General features: G+C 46.9%; 1 protein-coding gene across 1 annotated transcript; it reads left to right on the forward strand.

The window, feature by feature from the left end:
• Window positions 1–685: 685 nt before the first annotated feature.
• Window positions 686–11505, forward strand: GFI1 (growth factor independent 1 transcriptional repressor). Its single transcript, XM_063165159.1, has 6 exons — window positions 686–836; window positions 1070–1279; window positions 5822–6237; window positions 6325–6462; window positions 8046–8211; window positions 10234–11505. The coding sequence occupies exons 1-6, from the start codon at window positions 722–724 to the stop codon at window positions 10410–10412; spliced, it is 1224 nt and encodes a 407-aa protein (XP_063021229.1). The 5' UTR covers window positions 686–721; the 3' UTR covers window positions 10413–11505.
• Window positions 11506–21218: the final 9713 nt, after the last annotated feature.

Below are 21218 nucleotides of genomic sequence, written 5' to 3' on the forward strand. Positions count from 1 at the left end.
GATTCCGTTTTGTTCGTTTTCGTGTTATCGTGGTTCGCGCGGGATGGGTGAATCAGTCCCTCCGACAGCAACAGCCTCTCAGGCGCCAGGTTTGGGCTGTCGGGTTTGTAACGACTCCCCCTCCCATCCCTGTAACAACCCCGCGCCGGCCAGCCCGTCCAGGGTGGTGGGACGTGATAAGCTGTTTCGGATGGCACCGCTTCTGCCGTGGCTGCCGGCGCAGGGGCAAACACGGAGGCGCGATGTGCCCACTTGGAGGGACGGGATAACACCCGACCGCACCCCCTAGCTCAGTCAGCCCCCGCTCGTCCGAAGAACGGTGCCCAGCTGCTGTTACTGCCTGCTCCCCGCAATCCGGCAGCGGCTGTCGGAGCGTGTCCGGGGCGGCCCCAAGGCCACGGTGGGAGGAAGGGGGGGTAAAAGGCGTTGGCTGGGGGCGGTTGGAGGCTGAGTTATCTGCACTCCTGGAAGAGGGGGCGAGGCGAGCGGGGCCGGGGGCGGTGGCCGGAGCCACCTGCGCGCTGCCACCTGGCACGCAGCCCCTGGCGAGCGGCCCCTCCTGGCCGGCGCCCCCGGCCCTCACCGGCGGGCGCGGCGCCTTTCCGCAGGTCGCCTCACCGCCGCCGCCCCGCAGGAGATTCGGGGGTGACGCTCGTCGCCGCTGCCGTGCCCGGCTCTTAGTGAGGGAGTGCGGCCGCGCCGGCCGTGACAGCACCCCACCATGCCGAGGTCCTTCCTAGTGAAGAGCAAGAAAGCGCACAGCTACCACCAGCCTCGCTCTGCTGACGAGGACTACAGCCTGCGGCTGGAGACGGTGCTAGCCCAGATCTGTGCAGGTAGGAGTCCCTCTGTCGCATCCTCACTCGGAGACTGTCCACCTGCCCGACATCACCTCGGTGCTCTCGGCACCGGGCGGTCGCTCTGCAGCCCCTGCGGGACGCCGGAGGGGCTGATGCGGGCTTGGAGAGAGTCGGGCATCAAACCTTGGCGGGAGCGGGCCGCGCGGGAGGTGGCTGCCTCCCACCACGGACCCACGCTGAGGAGTTCCCTCTTCTCCTTTGCCCTGCAGACCCCTGCAAGATCCCCGAGGACACGGAGCTGTGCCGCACCGCCCTGCCCGATCCGGAGCCTTCCCGGGGGCGCTTTTCCCCGGAATCCCACCTTACCGAGGTTGCCGATGGCACCTCCGAGTCAGCGCCCAGCTGCGAGGGCAGCGTCTGTGACAGAGTGTCCGAGTTCGAGGACTTCTGGAGACCTCCTTCGCCCTCCGTCTCGCCAGGTAGGACCGGGGAGAGCAGCGCTCAGCGAGGGTCCGGCTGCACGTCCGTGCCCGTGCCGTGGGGCACTGGGCCATGCAGCTCATGGCTGTGCGCTACCACCACAAACGAGTATAAGGGACAGATTTGCCTGGCTTTTAAAAATTATTATTACTTTCCCCCCAGATTTGCCAGAATCTGTTCCTTCCCCTCGTTTTCGGGTTCCCTCTTTTGGGTTGCTTTTCCAGCCCGTATTGTGCTGCTGAGGGAGCAGCAGGTGACACGCTACAGCAGGAAAGTTGTCGTGACATGGGGTGTTATTTTTTGATTTGTGATTAATTGTTAGAGGCAAGCCAGGTTATGTTTAAAAGGTCCTAGCATTCTCCTACAGTATCGTGCCTCCACAGAATTTTTCAGTCTTTTTAGACAGTATAGGCAATTTATATACCTGCAGTAAACAGAGCTGATTTTGTGTTTTGTACAGCCGGCTAGACATTCTCCTAACGCCCTTTCTTTTGCTATTTGGTTGGGGGTTTTCTTTTTGTTTTGTGTTTTTGTTTCTTTGTATTTTTGTTTGGTTTGGGGTTTTAAAATGTCTGTTTATTTTTCTTTTCTAAAAACACATTTGTAAAAAACAGAGGGAAAAAAACCCAATGATGGTCAGATTTAAACACCCCAAATCCAGGAAACTCACACTTATGGCTGCAGCGCCTGTCTCTAGCTCCCTTGTCCTGCCTTTGATGTGGCTGGAGCCGTGGAAGACGCTGTCCCCAGCCTGGCACAAATACTTATCTCGTTTAAAAATACAATGGCGTCATTTTAGAACAAAAATATGTATATATATAACCACTTTTTATTGCCTCGATTAAAAAGAGACAGCTGGAAAAAGGACAGTTTTTGTCTTGATGAAGGAAAAATTGTGTCAGCTTTACCGACTGACAGCAGACGCCAGCAAAAAAATACTTAGCCCGGTTTGCCACCCATTCCCACTTCGTCTTTGCAGTGTCCGTGCATATGAATGGCTAATTGTAATGATTTGAATTTGCATTTTTAAAGCCGCATCTTCTTTCAAGAGTCCTAAGCTCCGTTAAGGGGACATTCAAAATGCTGTCCAGCATCAGCCACAGGACACTTTCAGTCTGTGCAAATGACACACCAGACCAAACTCTTCTGGTAATATTTCTGCACAGACACAGTAGCAATGTGTGTAATTTTTGTTCTAATGAATTTTTCCTGCTTCTCCTTTCCCAAATAACTACAATTTCTGCACAGGAAACAGACCATTTTCACGGGGTGTCAAAAAGATAGATGTGAAATAGAGCAGGTATTTTATCAGGTCTGCTCTGCCTTTTCCTCCTTCCCTCTTATTTCTTCCTTCACATTCATCAGCTTTTGACCAACCATCAGGCTGTCCAGGGAAGATATCTTTACAAAATTAGGACAATGTCCCCAGATCAAGATTCTTCAGGGTGGGATGGGCAATCCTGGGGCCGTCTGATCCCATTTAAAGGAGGTTTGGGAATGTACAGGACTCCAAGCACGTAAGAGCTTTATTAAATGAATCTCAGTGCATTGAGTGACGTGCTGTTATATTAATGATGAAGGCAGTGGCAACAGGATTAGATAGTTGGGCTTCCTCCCACAGCTCACCTCCTCCAGCCCCACTGCCTTCCAGCTGCTTTCTTAGACTCAGTGTGAAGTTGGAATTTGTGTTTAGGTCACTTCTGCAACATGCAGTGGTGAGAGACAGTATTCCTACAATTGTGTTCAGATGGGGCACAATTTTTGTGCTTTGCCAGGCAGAACAGGTGAGAAATGCAGGTTCTCAATCACACTGAAGGCGTGTGTGTGAGTAGTACTACCACTCCTGTATCTCTGGAAGTGAAGACAGCTGCAGGTTGCAATTCAATATGCAGTGAAAGCTGTATTTATTTCACTTTGGTCTTTGAGTGCTGTGCTGCTGATGTAGGCAGTCATCAAACACACAGACATAATAGTGCAAAAATTGCACAGACACCAGTGCAAATCACTTTATTTAATCTCACCTTCTACATGTGTCTAATCACACACATGTGCATATGCAAAAGGTGCATGACAGCTCAGTGCAGCAGTATTAGTAGCTCCTGATGAGCCTGCAGAAGGAGAAAGACTTTTCCTGGGTATAATGGAGTTGTGCAGAAAATGTGGTGTTTTGTGTAAGAGGATGCTCCAATCTTTTTTTGCTGTGCATATCAATCTGTTGCCAACCATTTAAGGTTGAGTTTGTCTTGCCTTCAAAAACAAGCACTGATTTTGGTTTTTTTTTTTCTCCCAGAAGCGAGTCTTCTCTATAACGGCTGCACAGAATTTCTAGGAAAATGAGGGAGAATATTTCTCTGTGTCTCTGCTCCCCCCTAGATGCTGTGGAGAAGAGGCACATACAGAAATGCCTTGCAGTGTGGGAGAGCAGAATTTGGAGGTTGCTTTGCCACTAAGCTTGGATAGCTTGAGTATATTGTGAGGAAATACCCTGCATTTGTGCTTGAGAGGGCTCCAAAGCATGTGAGGTGATGGAAGGAACATTGCACGCAAACTGATCTGTGGTGCAATGTTCACTGTATACTGTATTGCCAATTCCAAGGGCTCAAAAATCAGGTCAGCCTTCCCTCTCACTCAATGAGCTGGCTCAGAAGTCAAGATTGTAAGTAATACCTTATGGATATTCAGTTCTAGTGTTGAAATATTGAGGGTTTATGTTTTCATGCTTTTCTTAGAGTTTGAGCTACAAGTTGACTTTAAAAGGAAAAAATAAACTTATAACAAGAACAAACAAAAGCAGAGCTGAGGGCCTGATGAAATCATGCCATTTCAAGAGCTGGGACTTTAAGATAGGTTTGAATTTTGTGATAAAATCATGTGAGATGGCAACACTGAAACTGGTTGCAAAGACACAGGATAGATGATGTGATGCTGACCACAACTTTGCAGTCAGTGCAGAACAGGAAAAATCATGCTGAACACCATGTCAGCTAATTTGATTTCATCACCCTCTTCAAATGTCCCAGCTGGTATGTGTGCGTATATTTCCAACCAAAAGATTGCTAATTTCAATGGAAGAATTTGAGACTGTGAACATCTGAAATTATGTAAAAGATAGGAAAAAGCCAAGTCATTAAAAGCTCAATTTTAACCTCGTTTCCTACTGCCTTCTGTAACCCCTCAGTGACAACTTGCCTATCCAAGTGGATACCCTAACACATCGTGCCTTCTTTGCTTAGTCCACCCGCATTTATCTGGGTTTACCAAAGCCTGAAAAAGCCGTGGGAGCTGACATGAATAAGTAAGAGATTCATTGTGGGTGGACAAGTTTCTGGTTAAAGGAGGTTACTCTGGAAGCCCAAGTTATAAGGGAAGCCAATATCTCCATGAAGACATCAGCATTTCAGTAGTTAATTGATTCATCTCTTCCTTGCCTCACTAAAACTTGTCCAGTGGAGACATTTGACTCTCCCAGTGCTGCTGCCTGTTATGATAAGGAGTGAAAGCAGTGCACCTCAGGCATTAATCAGCATCTCTGGCAGACACTGTTGGGGTCTGGTGCCTCATGTTCTGTCCCAGCTGTGCTTTCCTCCATGTGAGGCTCCTTGAGCAGTTGTGCCTTTAGATTCTCCTCTCAAAAGCTGTGCTCCTGCCGTTGTATCAGACTCCGCTCCCCAAGTGTGACTCATGTGCCCACTGCATTGGTCAGATGCCACTGCTGAAGGCAAGCCTCTTCGAGCCGGCCGAAGCCATTTAAGCTTGCCCTGGTGGAAATTTGCTTTGATTATGACTGCTAGGAAAATGGGTTTGTGTCTTTGGGTTTGGATGTGGCCCATCCCAATGATTTTACAAAGCACTGTGTTTTGGGTGGACTCAATTTCTTTATATGGAGAATCTCAGAGCAATCTGAAACAACTATGATTTTCTTTCAGATGAGAAGTAATTTCAGTATAGTTATGGTCAGTTGTGGCATTAAGTTGAGAGACTAGATTTGGGCATTAAATTGTGCAACAAGTTTTTTTCATTTTGTTGACCAGGTAAATCTGAGCACATTTGCTCTGCCTGGCACCTCTGTAATGTTATATTTGCACAGACACACACACACATATATATATATATTGTGTGTGTGTGATCTCCATCAGAGCTTAAACATGTGGACTGTCAGCTTTGATGTCCATCTTAGGATATGGTAGATACATGTTTCAAAGAAGCTGCAGATAAAACTGTAGGAAGTTGCAGACTGAGTTGTTTAGAGTCTTGCTAGTCAGATCAGTGTGTACACATGAGTTATCCAGAGAAGGAAGTAGACAAAATTGATGTTGGGTTTAAATAATTTGGCTGGAGTAATAACTGGGTAAGAAGTTAGTACTGGACACTCAGATTGTAATATGCAATATAAAATATCCTCCTATTGAGATGAAAGGGCAGCCTCAAAGTGCAGTACAGGGGTCAGGCTCTGGACATAAACCTGGATGCTGAGACTGTTCTGCCTCATTATAGTGTGGATTGTGAAGTGCACCAATTCCCATGCCCTTGTGTTTCCACAGCCTCGGAGAGATCTGTGTGTCCGTCCCTAGATGAAGCACCCCCTTTCTCGGTGCCCTTCAAACCCTACATGTGGAACAGCCTGGGTGGCTCCGAGCTCAGGCACCTCGTGCAAAGCTACAGGCCCTGCCCGGGGCTGGAGCGGACCTCAGCCCTGGGGCTCTTCTGCGACCGAGGCTCGGAGCCCGCCCTCTATGGGGCCGAGTGCAGCTCTTCCCTGGGACTGTACGGTGACTTCAGCTCCCCGGGTCCGGGGCTGTTTGAGCGGCCGCCAGCAGCAGCTCCTGGACTCTATACCGAAACGCAGCCTGGACTGCAGCAGGAGAAGGGGCCAGGTGGCATCAAAGTGGAGTCTGACCTTCTGTGCCGCCCCCTGCTCATCAGCGCTGGCTCTTACAAGTGTGTCAAGTGCAGCAAGGTAGGGATCCCTTTCTCCCGCACTGGACTGACTCCCCCCAGCCCTTTCTCCCTGGCAACCTTGACGCTGTGTACTCTGTTTCCTCAGGTCTTCTCCACACCGCATGGCCTTGAGGTACACGTGCGCCGCTCACACAGCGGCACGAGGCCCTTTGCCTGTGACATGTGTGGCAAGACCTTCGGCCATGCAGTCAGCCTGGAGCAGCACAAGGCCGTGCACTCACAGGTGAGAGCAGGCAGGCTGCCAGCACGGGCGGCTGGGGGCCAGGGCCAGCTGCTCCATTCTGCTGGCTGGGGAAGCCACGAAGGCAAATACAGGGCAAGGAGGCAGAGACCTATCCTGAGGAGGGGAAGAGAACATGGGAGAGCTGCAGTGGGCAGTCCTAGGTGAAGAATGTGGTGACAGTAGAGGAAAGGGTGACCAGTTAGCGTGCAGAGGAGCTATCAGGTAATTAAGGAACACAGGCTTTGTTTCTATTCTTCAGACCTTTCCTGCGTAGTCTGTATTAAGCAATGTGCACTTCTGGCACTCAAGGAGTAACAGAAAATAATAAATGTTCACTCTCAGAGCTGGAAATTGTAATGCCAACATTGGCTATTTTTTTAACAGCTAAAGCAACTCAGTGTGATTTCTTCTGATGCAGCACTCCTCATTCTTTCTCCTCCCTCCCACAAAGAAGTGAGTCTTCCCTTGTTTGTAGTAATTTTTGTCAGTGCAGGGAACATCTAAACGACCATTCAGGTATAGGGCACTGACTTCACCCGTCTCGACACACTGAGTCACACACCAAGAGCATATGGTGGTTAATTTTGGTAGGAGGACTTGTAACATTTTCCACCTGCTGATACCATGCCATATTTCCTCTTCCCCACCCACCTGACCCAGCAAAAATTCCTTCTTCAGATTGACTTTTGGAGGATAGAGTTACAGTAATGTTTTTTTGCTCTTTATAATTTTGTGAGTGTGCAACCAGCAGAGCACACAATGAAGGGAGATTTCTCATTATCCATGAAACAATGGTGAAAAGAGCAGCACTGCATAATGTGTCCATGGAGGGGACAGCATTTTGGGGATAATGCATAAAAGCCAAATGAAGAAGGTGATTCTGTGAAAGCATTGAAGAAAGCAAAGAAGGAAGAAGAAGGTGCAATGGAATTGAGGGATGTAAAGAAGAGATGATATGTGGTAAAAGAAACTGATGGAGAGGAGTGTGTGAGGGAGAGGTGAAAGACAGTAAGATCTTAATATATTTGGTTTTATATGTTGAAGTAGTAAGCTGAAAAGCTGTTTGTCCCAGGTGCTCTACATAACTTCCATTTGAATTTTAATGGAACTAAAAAAAGCAGTTAGTTGTTACCATGCCAGAACTCAGTCTACCAGAGGGATTTCCCAAGAGACCCGAGCAGCCCTTGGCACCCGCTTTCCTGTGTACAGTGGAGAGGTGGCCTCTGAACAGTGCTGCAGCTGTTGGGCTTCCCAGTAGAGTGATTGTGTCTCAGGCCTCTGATAAAGTGTGTTGGCAGACTCTGCCTAGTCCATCAGGGTTGCTCCCACCTGGCCATTCCTGCCAGCAGGAAGAGCTGTTCAATTACATTTTAGTAGTGCACAACACTAGGAGAAGATCTATTATCTTTTTTATCATGTGGTGCTGCTATCAAGCCAATGTTACCTGTGTAGGCCAGTCCAGCTCTCTGGAGAAGTGTAAGTTCTTGCTAATGCAGAAGGGGCAACACTCACATGCTGCTGGGCAGTTTGTTGCTGATGGGATCATTGGTGTGATGTGTGTGTCTGGGCTCATCTCTCTGCAGGAACGCAGCTTTGATTGTAAGATTTGTGGCAAGAGTTTTAAGAGATCTTCTACTCTCTCCACCCACCTGCTCATCCACTCAGACACCCGACCCTATCCGTGCCAGTACTGTGGGAAGCGCTTCCACCAGAAATCTGATATGAAGAAACACACCTTCATTCACACAGGTCAGCCCTGCAACTGCTAGTGTCAGCCCCAGCACAAGGGCAGCTCTCAGAGGTCTCTCTGCAGCAGCCCATTGTCCTCAGCTGGGACAGCACACACACCTCCCTATCCCTCTCACTGTCCTGCTGCTGTTCATGTTACCTGAGCTGTACTTGGGCAAAGCAGGGTGATCTGGAGGAGGTTTAACGGACAGCAGCTGCAAAATAACCTACAAAAATCCTCGCAATCCAATCAGTGTTCCCTTAATAGGATCCACCAATGTTTATTCACAGACTTTTGTGTAAGATGATTTGTAGAGTATTATATTCATGTGGCCTTGATTTACAGCTGAGGTCCCGGGCAAATGACAGGTAAATTTGATTTCAGCATTGCTTTTTGCAGGATCTGCCAATTTACAATAGGAACAACAGGAGTCTCCTCCTCTACATCAAACACTAAACTAGAGGGCCTAGGTCTTAGTCTAAATATTTGTTCAGAGATTGTCTGCACTTCCACCTGGACTTTCTGAGAAATGGCTACAGTTTGATACTGAATAGGAGAGGTGCAGAGTTCTCAAGTTTCACTGTTACTAATAAACATGGAAACTAATATAAAGTGCAGGTGAATCACCAAAGGAAATTGTTTCAAAAGTATCATTCAGTGAGAAGGCAGGTTTATCATATCAGAAATCATTAAAAGAATATCTTGCTTTTCAGACCTGCATGGTTCACTTGAGTAGAGGGAAATGAATGTGTAAGATATGGAAGAACCTGTAAACATGAAATATCAGTTGTACTGGACAAATGTACAGTTCAGATGATCAAAGTCTTTTTCCTGATAGTGGCCACTAGCAGATATAAAGGGTGAAGCCTAAAAAGGGCAAATATGTAGAGAAATGGCACTATACGTAGCACTGCTTGGCTGTGACTTTTCTAGGTGACAAACTGTGAATAGTAAATGTTACTTATAAAGATTTTTCACTGAATGTTGCTGGATGAAAATGAACTGTTTATGAAATAATACAAGAAGTAGCTCCCTAGTAACTTTTTTTAAATTATGCTTGATTAAGTAGAATTTCAGACAAATTCTAAATCAGATTATTTTCCTGTAAGATCAGAAACTGTGCCTGGGCTTTTAAATTGCTAATATAAAAGCAGGTCTTTAACTGAATGAGGGATTCCTTTCATATGCACCATATACTTGTGAAATGAGCCTTAAGCACACTTTGCATTATTTTTTTGATTCTAAGAATCTGAACTTCAAACACCCAAAGAGTTTGTTGTTCCCAGCTGAAGCCAGTGGGCTCTGCAGGTGCAAAGCCACTCTGAAAATCCGGCTTGTTATTGTGGTTGGGTTCCCTTTAATTTGTTATTTGATAATAAACAGTAGGAAAATATACTTGGATCCTGCTCCCATGGAGTTTTGTCACTGACTCCTCTGTAGAAGTTCCAGAGGTTGTATTTATTCCCATTTACATTATCTGCCTGCAGGAGAACTTCAGGGCTCTGACTGCTAGCATTGCAGTGTGGGGAACAGAGAGAGCCCTGGATGAACCCTGCCCTTCAGGGTTCACTTAATGGCCCTCATACCTCCCTTGGGGACAGACCCCAGATCACTGGGTTTGTTTTAACAACTTCTATCTACCTATTCCACCTGCCCTCATGCTGATGGTATAGTAATCAATGTCAGGCATTCATCACTTTTCCAGGAGTTCCTCATATTCCTAGGACACAAAGCCAGTTTAAACTTCACAGAGCCCATGCAGACAAACACACTCACAAGGTCTGGTGTCCTGAGAGCACTCTGTGCTTCAGGCTGCTCTCAGGACTATGCTGAGCTGACCGAGGTGCACCCAAGACCAGGCCTGCTCAGTTAATGCTTTGTCTTGGGCTCCCAACTCCATGTCTTTTTGTAAAAATGACTTAGGTAATCACACAAAAATCTCTTTGATAAGCCCTAAGTACCAGTGTATATTTGCTGTGGTCTCACATAATCAGCATGTTGCCTCTTTCACAGCCTCTCTCTCTCCCACCTTCTGCTTGCAGGGGAGAAGCCTCATAAGTGCCAGGTGTGTGGAAAAGCCTTTAGTCAAAGCTCCAACCTCATCACCCACAGTCGGAAGCACACAGGCTTCAAGCCCTTTGGCTGTGATCTGTGTGGCAAAGGCTTCCAGCGGAAGGTGGATTTACGGAGACACCGGGAGACACAGCACGGCCTGAAATGAGTCCCAGCTGCAGTCCGGAAAGCGCTACAACACTATGAGAACAGACTCCCCTGGCTTCCCTGCTGGACCCTGTCTTGAACACGGACCCTGGCATTACCTTTCTGAACAGGAGCTCTAGGAGGAAAGAAGAGGACAGAGCCATATGTTGACAGCTCAGCCTGAATGACTGTGAAGGGGGAAAGTAAAGGCTGGGATTTCTCTCTTTCTCTTTCCCTCGTTGTTTCTGAAATAACACTGAAATACAAGCCTTTTAGATATAAAGCCTAATACTCCAAAGATGGATAAGCTATCAAATATCTGCAAGCTGGAAAATATTTCTCCCATGGCCATGATGAACCCCTTCAAGTTTTCAGTAGCTTGAATCAGCTGGCAGGAAAACATGGGTATAACAGTGTTTACATGGGGTAATGGCAGAGAGCCATCAGCACCTGCCCTGGTTGACTTCAGTGCTGAATGGGTTCACTCTTGGATGACTTCCTGTCAGGAAAACCTGGAGGATCAGGACTGTGTAGTTTGACATCTTGCTGGTTTTTAACCAAAGATACCAGCTTGGGTCTGATCCTGCTCTCACTTATTTTGGTGCAAATCAGGAGCTGCATTAACAGTTACAGAGAGGTCCTTTTTATCCTCCCTGAGCCATCTCTCTCTGTGCAAGGCCAGACTGCCAGTGTGTTTGAAGCATGGAGGGTTACTTCTACCTACATCCACTAGGGAGAAGGAAGCTTGTGAAAGACCAGTGGAAAAGCCAAAGCACAGAATTATGCCTTAGAACTAGAAACCAATCCAGCAAGTGAACCTGCCTGAGGAGGGCAGGAGCACCAGGGAAGCACAGACATTCTGTCCAGAACCATTACTGGCTTCTACACTCTGGGCTTGTTCTAATAACTGGAAAATAGCTACTCAATACTATCAGTTGTATTTTTGTTTTTGGTTTTTTAATTTTTAAAGGGAAACTTTCTGAGGTGGGCAGGACTTACTATAAAAGTATAATTTACTTAATTTGCCTTAACAACTCTGCATGTACCTCAGTTTAAAAAAAACCTGTTTTTACTTTGTTGACAAGTTTGTAAATGTCCTTATTTAGACTTTATGGAGTGTCTTACATTTCTTGATACGTATTTATTAGAACAATGTTTTAAGTTAATAAAGTATTGAGGATGGTCCGGAGTGATTATTATTTCTTATGTAACTGCACATTTGTGAATTACAACATTACCATTACAACAATACACCACAGTGACTGTCAGGGAATCCAAGGAGGAAATGCAGGCACAAGGGCTGTAGTGATTAAAGAACACAACTGCCATATTTATTTGTTCAATTCCTACTGATTTCAGATAAACACTCACACTTTTGAGGACAAAGGGTATACCATGGCTTGGACTATCACGATAAAGGGATTTAGGGGGGAAAATGCAGTTTTAAGGCTTCACTTTGGAAATGTAGACAGCCAGAAGTCCCTGCTTAGCCCAGGAGCAACTTGAATGTCTCCCACAAGATTAAATATCTGTGCCTGGGAGTTTGCAGGGACACCTGAGCAGCAGGTGCATCATTTACACTTAAGCCTGTTGGGACTCACAATATGGCCTTTTGCCTGCCTTGTCAGCAGGGCTGGCTCCATCTGGCAGTTGCAGCCCATACAAAAGAGAAGCAGGCGGATGATGGAGGGGTCCCTTGTCCTTTTCCCAACAGAGCACAGCATGGCAGCCTGGCTTTTTAGATGTGCAAGTAATCTTATGTGCCCACATGGGTATGTATGTATACTCATGTTTCCAGCTTTTTATATTTGTTCTGGACAAACCCAGCGAGCAGAGTTGCCCTGTGCCCTGCTGGGCTGGCCCAGCCCTGAGACGCCCTTCCCGGCCGGGGCACTCACCTGCCATGGTGCCAAGGAGGTCCTCCCTGTGCTTCTGCTTTCTGCCACCCTTGAGAACTTCAGTTCGCTCCCCAAGGGGCTGTCCCGGCAGGCTGTGGCTGTGGCCATGTCCCCTCAGGGCTGCTCCGGCCGGCTGTGGCTGTGGCCGTGTCCCCTCAGGGCTGCCCCGGCAGGCTGCGGCTGTGGCTGTGTCCCCTCAGGGCTGTCCCGGCAGGCTGTGGCTGTGTCCCCTCAGGGCTGTCCCGGCAGGCTGTGGCCGTGTCCCCTCAGGGCTGCCCCAGCAGACTGTGGCTGTGGCCGTGTCCCCTCAGGGCTGCCTCGGCCGGCTGTGGCCGTGTCCCCTCAGGGCTCACCCGCTCGGGCTGCGCTCTGCCCCTGGGGTGCCCAGGCCGGGCGCCGCAGGCCGAGGTCTCACAGAGCAGAAACGCGGCCACAATCACAGCAGCCAGGCTGAAGGGATGTGGCACAGGCATCGCAGGAGGTGACAGGTGCTCTGAAGACCACACTAGACCCATCATGCTGGATTAATTAATGCGGAAGGTCAGTGCAGGAGACTCGGTGGTTATGCAGAAGGCCTGTGATACCCTGGGTCCCACCCAGGCCAGGGGAGGTGGCACAGGCCGGCTTGGGGCTGCCCCAGGGTGATGCTCAGTACTTATTTTCCATGGAGGCTGTTGTTGTGGATGGAGTGAGTGCTGGCCAGTGGTTTGGGTATGGGTTGGCTGGGGTGCAGCTGTTGCCCCCAGTCCCTCTGCCCTCAGGAAGACCTTTCCTGCCAGGCACAGCCTCCCTCCTTCCTCCTTCTAAGCAGGCCTTGCTCCAGCAGGCCCTGAGCAGGCTCAGTTATTGGTATTTACCTTTAAAAGTACAATATCAATGTTTGCTTGCCCCTTTGGAGCATCCTATTTCCAAACAGTGCAACCAGTGTGGTTTGAGTCTAGTGCTGCCCACAGGGTGGGGTGGATGGCCAGAGGCAGTATGGACACAGCACAGGGGGCAAAAATGTTCTTCTTCATGGGAAGAAACCCACAGGTGTTTTATTGGTTTAACTGTGTCTCCTCCCAGAGAATTTGGAGTTAGTGGTGTCTCAGGGCACAACTGTTGCATTGCAGCTCCAAACCCCCTGAAATGTTTGGGAGGGTGTTCCCATGCCTCCAGCCCTGCTTACATGAGTGCCAGTTGCTGGTTTGGGTGAAATGCAACTACCTGTGGAGAAAAGTAATGGCTTTAAGGTGGAGAATTGAAATGAAGAAGAGGAAAAGAAGATTTATCTGGAGAGAATCAGAACAGGCTACTGAGAGGCTGTGGAGCAAGTCTGAAGATTGGAAATATCTCTCTCAATGTTATTACTGTGTGCCATTAAAAATGCATTATGCATATTACATGACCCATTATTCATGAAGCAGGTTCCATACCTTTTGTTTGCCAGAGTAACAGTAGAAAGGGTAAGGAGAGACACTGGAGCACACCTTTGTTTCTTTCTGTAAATTTTTAATGACACCTCTAGCTAACCAGTTGGTGAAGCTCAGTTCCTGCATAAAAGTGGAAAGGCAGAGCTATCTACGGGACAACTAAGCCTTTCAGAAGCTAATTTGAGCTTGTGTTCATCCACACCAACAATGATTAAATTACCTATCAAGTGTGCAGAGCTATCAGGATTCAGGGCATTGAAAAACAAGGTGAATTTATCTGATTGATTTAAAAGACATGGGTGGAACAGGTGGATTATAAAAATAAAAGGTCTATTCCTTATAGATATTATAGAAGTACCTCTCCGGCAAGCTAAAGAACTTTTTACTTTGCTTCCAAAAGTTGTTTTGGCTGTACAGAAAACAAATTTATTAGTTGGAATCAAAATGCTTTATCCAAATCTGTTAGCAGGCTGAATTTATTCATGAGGCAGAAACAAAGTGCCTTATTAGGTTCCATCCGTATGCCAAGCAGAGATGTTTAAAATTAAAATATGCAAACATCAGCTGTTTTCTATACAGTCAGTTTCCAAAAGCTGATAGTAACACTCAGATTGGATATTGCACCACAAGTTAGAGAGCAGCTCTTTTGGGACTTGCTCCTTCCTCAAGCAAAACATTTGTTGCAGTTGATGGGGGAGGGAGGAAGAGGTTTCTAGAATAAGCCTTGGGTGAAAGATTGCGAGACTCGTGCAATTCTGCCTGCCAGCTGTGCTGCTGTTGCATGTTGACAAAGGTGTGCTCCTTAAGCCTCTGCATTTTCCACCTGTAAGAGAGAAAAACCAAACAGGTCAGTTGTATCAAATTCGTCTCCAGCATAACCCCAGGTCACATCAGGAATGGATTTTGCCTTTACTCTCTAAGATTTGGGTCTTAGTCTAAATAGTGAAACATAGCTCAGCATACAGCCCTTTGAGGAAATTCTGATTTAGAAAAGCACTGAAATATGCATGTAAGTCAATGGAGTGTGTCTCTAGCAGAGACCTTACTGGATGCCTGCTCAGAGTTAAAATTCCAGAGATTTTCCCTACTGAATCTTAGACCTTACTCCATTGCCAAGCCACATCCTGTCTGTCTATTTTCACCTGCAGTGGAGGTGGCTTCTGAGAATGCCAATGGTATTTTTTTTTAATTGTCAATAGGCTAGTGGTAGTTTCCAGTACTTTTTCCTCTGAGTAATAAAGCAGTCTAAATAGATTTCAGGCATGTAAATATCTGTTATGCATTATGTGCAAAATGATAGAACCAGATTTTAAAGGTATTTATGCATCTAAAGTTGCAGATATGTCTGAATGTGGATTGGATATGAGTATCTAGTTTTGTATATGACTTCTTTACTGGGGGAAGAAAAATGAAAAAAACCCAACACAGGTCTCAGAACATTTGAGTCTGCGTCACACCAGTTTGTGATATGCACAACATACAGACTGTAAAGAGAGAGCACATAAATCTGAAGGAAATTCTTCATACATTATAAAAATGCTGGCCACACCTTGTTGGAATAATGCTGCCTAATGGATTTACCTGGAATATGGGATAAAGCTTTCAAATAAGTTGAGAGCAAACCACTTTTATGTGCTTGTTCCAACATGCCGCTTCTCATCTGCATTTTTGTTTTTTGTTTTTTTTTTTTTTTTTTTTTTTTAGTAGAGATGACATGACAAAAGAATATTGAATAAGGCAAACATAGAAGGAAAATAATGTAACAGGTATTGAAATTATTTTCTTTTAATACTGTGCAGCAACTTTTTGACACACGTAGGATCCCCCAGCCAGCTGGATACTACGGTGCATGGGGTGCATCCACCCCAGCTCTCTCAGGCTCAGCTTCCCAAGGCACTGGCAGTGTCTGCAGCAGTGCTGGGCTCCTCTGCTCAGGCAGCCCAGAAGGCAGCTCAGCTGCTGGCTGCTGCTGCCAGCTCCCTCTGTGGCACCCGGCTCAGAGGTGGCGGCTCCGCCACTGCGCTGGCACTGGCTGGCAGGAGGGCAGCGCTGCAGGTGTTGAAAATGGCCAAGATATTCCATTGATTTAGGTACTGTAATAGGGCCAGCTGGCATTAAAGGGAAACTGTAACCCTCTGAGGTGGCAGACAGTTCATTATGATACATAACTTATGTTTTACACTTTTTTTTCTCCCTATGAATAATACATTTCTAAAGCTCACTGATACACTCAAGGGGTGAATTCAAAGGGGAAAAAGAGGTATCATTGCAAAAAACAAGAAGGTAACTCCCAATTTTTTTTACTATTTTGTATAGGAAAGTTTAAGTGTTGAAGTGAAGAGCCACAATATATTATGTGGTCAGCCAGAAAAGAATAGACATTACTTTAGTCTAAATTGCTTCCAAGGACTCCTAGCAATTAACTTTAACTTATTTAAGACAAGGGATCTTATGTTGCCTGTTATACCTGCTAAATTCCCAATTTCACAGACTATCAGCTCTGCCTCTACTGTTGCCCTTTGCCTCCCTGAAACACAGCAACATGGACAGGCAGGCAGGAGGGTGAGACCCAGAAAGGGAATGGGTGAAAAATAGTCTTGATCCTTTTTATGTAGCTGTTCTAACTCTTTGAGGTGCTGCAGGAATTATGATTGCAGGTAAACATCCCTTATTGCAAACCTGCAGTCAGGGAGCTCGGACCTTCTGGACCAGGATGCTCTTGCTCACAGTGAGTAATAGTGAGTGTGAGTCAGGGTGCTGTCACCTCGAGCTCTGAGAGCAAAGAGCTGGGTCTTCCTGTGTGCTTGTGCTGGGCTTTGTGCTGCAGGGGCCTGACCTTTGCTGAGCTCTGCTGTGTACTCTATATATCTGCTGTCAGTTGGTTTTGGAATTATTTGTGTTTTCAGTAGCTTAAATTAATGTTAATGGCAATTGAGAAGAGTCTCCTTCCTGTGTGATATTTCCACCATGGCTGAGGTGTTTTGCTTGTCAGCTCCTTCACTAAGCCAGGTAGCCTTGCTCTCTCCCTGCCCATTTGTCAGCTGGGCCTGGCTCTGGCAGGGCTCGCTGCTGTTGTTCCCTACAGGCATTTGGCAATCTTTGGATTGATTTCTGTGGCCAGTTGAGGTGGTGAGGCCGTTTGCCACCTCTCCCTTCATCCCAGGCGAGGGGGGTGATCTTCCAGCGGGTGCTTCCTTCCCAGTTTCCCCAACCCAAGTTGCGTCACAGACCCTTGCAGGGATGGAAAAGAACGGTTGCATTTATGGGAGGAAGGCGTTTTATGCAAGTGGGGTGAACTCTGTCATCTCTTACTTTTCCCTAAATTCTAAATACGTCTGTCTGAAACCTTTCACATCACTCACCATACTCCAGGAAAACATGGGGCCGTGGCAGAGCATGTGCCTGCTTAAGTGTGAAGTGCCTCAAACTGCTAGGCACCAAATAATTGCAGAAGGGGAGATGCTTGACTGTTACTTCTCTCTTCTGAGACTGCTGTGGTTTAGTTTTTAACTGTGGCTCTTTCCACTTGCCATTTGGATGTCGGTTTTGTTCCTCTGCATGTTCGGTTGCTGAAATCTCATGTTTGAGCAATTTTTTCTGCAAACATCTCTATATTGGAGAAGGCCACCACAGCCTTGATATTGATGCTTTGGCAAGGTTAAGGACTCCTGGGTTTTAGATCCCAGTAGTGGCTGGAGAGCCAAGATGCTCTCTACAAATGCAAGTATAAGGAGGTGTGGTTCTCATCCAGAAATTGTTGGATCCTATGGGTCCCATACAGTAAAGAGCAACACAAAAAGACAACTGCACCAGCTGGGTTGGGTTCTGCCACTGTTCATCTGAATCGGGGAAATGCTGCAGTTAAGGAGCACGACTGGATGTGCAGCATGTGTAACAGCAATGGTGTCTGTTGGTACTGCTGGTGAGAGTCTCCTGGGTTTATGTTATTGCCCTCTCTCCAATCCCCCTTCCTGTTAGCTGTGTGAGGGGAATTCAGCTGACAGTCACTGAAGCTCCCTGAGAGCACAAGTACTGGCATGTGAATCAGTCTCCAATGGTGGTACCAGTGCCTCTTGGCCAGAGACCTGGCAGTCCTGAAGCTCTGGTGGGCTTTGTTTTGCAGGGAGGGAAAAAGGGTAAAAAAGCCTGTCAACAATGACAAAAAATTGTTTCCTTGTGCTTCATTTTCCTCACCAACGTAGAAACCAAAAAATAGCAGGCCTTGCTTTCTACCCAAAATGCTGCTTCTCCTCTCCCTCTGGCTGGGCTGCAGGCATTGCTGTGCCTGTTCTCTGCTGCTGCTGGGGGTGACTCAGGGCTGTGCATTTTCCTGGCCCCCATGCTGTGAGGAGGGGAGTGTCACCCACGTGTGAGAGCTGGTGGCACTCAGCCTTGCCAAGAGCTGGCTCCTGCCTGTGGGCCCCCAGGCAGGTCAGTGCATGGCAAACACAGCCCTGTGATGGTGCTGTCCTGCTCCTGGCCCGTGGTTTAGGTGCTCTGTTTCCTATTTCTTCAATCCCTTTATTCCAGCAAGCTGCTCTTAGGTATATTGACAATAAAGGCTGGAAACTGAATTCGGGTTTATGGGATAAAGGAGCTAAAGTGCCCTTTTACCACAGCCCACAGTAGCCAGGGACGTGATAAAATCTCTGATCACCTTGACACCACAGCTGGCCAGACATGCTTCTGAGAAGTTTTATGTTTTCCACAATACAACAAAATAATTTGTCAGCTTAAACAAGTGTAAATGAACCCAATTCCTTATCTGTTGATTAGCAGGTTTTCATTGTTAGCTCTCACAAAGCCTTGTTCATGGGACTGACAATCTGACTTAATTTTATATGATGCCCTGAGGACTGAAATTCACTTCTGTTAGACAGAGATAAACTAAACTGCCCTATGTGTAAAGGCTGGCCAGGGGCAGAGGAGCCAGAGGGAGCAGGGAAGATGCCATCAGTACAATAAAATCATGGGCCAGAGGAGATTGTGTTTAAGTCCACCTGCCGTGGCATACAGAGACCTGGCTAGGGACTCCTAGCAGTCCTATGAACTTGAAAGAGAAATTTAAAATAGGGTAATTGCACGTCTTGCTAACAGTGGTGCTCAGGTTTATGTTGTAACAGTGGTTGCCAAAGAGGTAGAGGAAACTCCACCGCAATACTGAGAGAAAATGTGTGTGCAGCAAGTGCCTCTGGCACATCCAGGCTCTGGGCAGAAAGGTCAGGCTAAAGATCCATGAGGTGGTGCTGGACAGATTTGATTCCTCCACAGGAAACCCTCAAAGGGGGGCTATAAGCTGAATATTCCTTGGGAGATGGAGTACTCAAAAGCATGCTGCAGCCTGGAGGAGGGAAACCCAGGCTGAACTCGCTGAGACGCGCAGAGCTGAGCATGCTGGACTGTCAGTCCTTAGCTGGGGAGGGAGCTCCTGTCCCTGTCAGTGCATGGGGGGGACGATGGCTCACAAGCCTCCGGGTATGAGGCATATGGACTGTAACATGTCTAGAGTTCCCTAGCAGGGAGAAACCTCAAATGGCCTTTCTAGATTTACTGCTGCATTAGGAGGCTTTACATGCTGTTGTGACACTGAGGCCTGAGCTTAACTACCTTACCATGAGTACAGAGAAGTGTCTTTCTAGGGCTCCTTTAAAATAACCTTAGTTCCTAAACTGTGGTGAGTTACTGTGAAGTGTCTTGGCCTCTGGTAATGGACTTGGAAAATTTTCAAGGAAACATATGGCTAAAGATTCATCTCTTTCCTAGTGCTGGTTTAACTGATCATGATGTTGAAACCATTTGTAACTCCCCTTTTGGGAGGTGCAATGTTCCTGCAGCTCAGTGTTATCAGATGAATTGCAAGCTTAGTGACTAAGTAGTTTTCAGGGTTAGTTTTCTGCAGAGATTCACAGTAAGCCTGTAGGTAAGCTGTCTGGAAGGATGGGTTGGGTGCTGTAGTGGTCCTTTGTGACCAGGAAAGTTCCAACACCCCTGAATTTCCAGTGGGGTTGGGAGGCAATGCATTAGAGGTGGGTGTATATGTGGATCAGTATGTGGCTTGCTGGTTTTTCTTGCTCTGGGCAAAATCTGTTGACTGTTCAGAGGGTATAAGAGCGCCAGGTGTCAGGTGTTGTGTATCTGATGAAAAGATTCACTTGTAGAAAAAGACTCAGCAAAATGTTACTCTTGTATTTCTCAAGTGTTGTTTGGGATGTGCTCCCGATTCAATTATTTTAAGGGAGGTACTTAAAGGTCATTACTATGAATTTCCAGCCCCAAAAGAATAATTCTGTTCTGTACAAAATTCTACCAATTGAGTGTGGCCCTGAGTGGTCCAGCAAACAAATATTTCACTAGTGTTTTCCCTGCAAATATACTGTTATTCCTGCAAATGTACTGAACAAACTTCTGTGGTTTTTCTTTTCTTCTATACTTTGGTAAATACCAAAAAAAGAAACCTCTTTTTCTTCTGAAAATTTGTTACTTCCAAGAACTCTTGTTCCTTCTGAAGGGCCCCCAAAACAAATGCACATCAATTCCCAAAATGAAAATAATGGATAGAAGGAATAGCCATAGGTTACTGGATGGTGCTGAAGTGCTTTCCCTCCCTCCCTCCCTCCCCCAGTTTCCATTAGGAAGCTCTGTGAGTGCCAAAGCTGCACCTGACCAATGATATTTAGCAGGAGAGAGTAGATGCACACGAGGAATTGACAGCTGGGGCAGAGAGGGACCTAAGAATTGAAAACTGAAGGTATTTAAACCAATCAAACTACCTTTCTTTTGCTTTTAGCCTTCTAACAAAAGGTGTTTCTCTGCTTGGATGAGTGTTTTTGATGCGTGTTTTTTACTGGAACTCTAATTTCTAATTAGCTGGAGAACGAGAAGTGGGAGAGGAGTGGGCAGTTACCTTCCCTTCTTCCCTTGGAACAGTGTCTGCATTTCCAAAGCTGCTGTCAGCTGTGGGCCACGGAAATGGTGCTCAAGTTCTTGCAGAAAGCAGCCCCAACACTACATGCCAAGAACTTTGGAGGCTGTGTCCTGAAGTAATGAGCTCAGTAATTGTTCTCTAGCTAACAGACCTCCTCTGGTTGTCTTCAGAGCAGGAATCCATGGACCCGTTAACGTCTCAGCAGCGATCCTCAGCCCTTGCTCTGTCATGTGGTGAGCTGCAGGCGCAGGGATGCACGTGCACGCCCAGTCTGACTGTGCATCGCGGCACTTACAGCTGCCCTTCTTCCTGTGGGTGAACCCTCCACGCGCACTTCTGGCATCTGGGCACATTCAGAACAACCTTGCAAAGTAAACACATCCACCTACAATTTTTATTTTCCCAAATCACTCCTTTAGCTAATGTTTCAAAGATACATACGCACCACATCTGGTGCAAACCAAATATTTTCAGTCTGTTGGATCCGAGTCAATATTTGCCCAAGGTATTACAAAGACGGTCGTGAAGCTGTGACTGGCTAAAGGTAACAGTGCCCTGGCTGAGGATTTGTCTCGGGCTTACGTGTGAGCAAA

This window comes from Melospiza melodia, chromosome 11 (assembly GCF_035770615.1).
Source record: "Melospiza melodia melodia isolate bMelMel2 chromosome 11, bMelMel2.pri, whole genome shotgun sequence".
Lineage (NCBI taxonomy): Eukaryota > Metazoa > Chordata > Aves > Passeriformes > Passerellidae > Melospiza > Melospiza melodia.

Coding starts and splice junctions, on each gene's coding strand:
- GFI1 (XM_063165159.1), top strand. CDS start 722: ATGCCGAGGTCCTTCCTAGTGAAGAGCAAGAAAGCGCACAGCTACCAC. Junction 1,280..5,821: donor TTCGCCCTCCGTCTCGCCAG/GTAGGACCGGGG, acceptor GTGTTTCCACAG/CCTCGGAGAGATCTGTGTGT. Junction 8,212..10,233: donor ACACACCTTCATTCACACAG/GTCAGCCCTGCA, acceptor TTCTGCTTGCAG/GGGAGAAGCCTCATAAGTGC.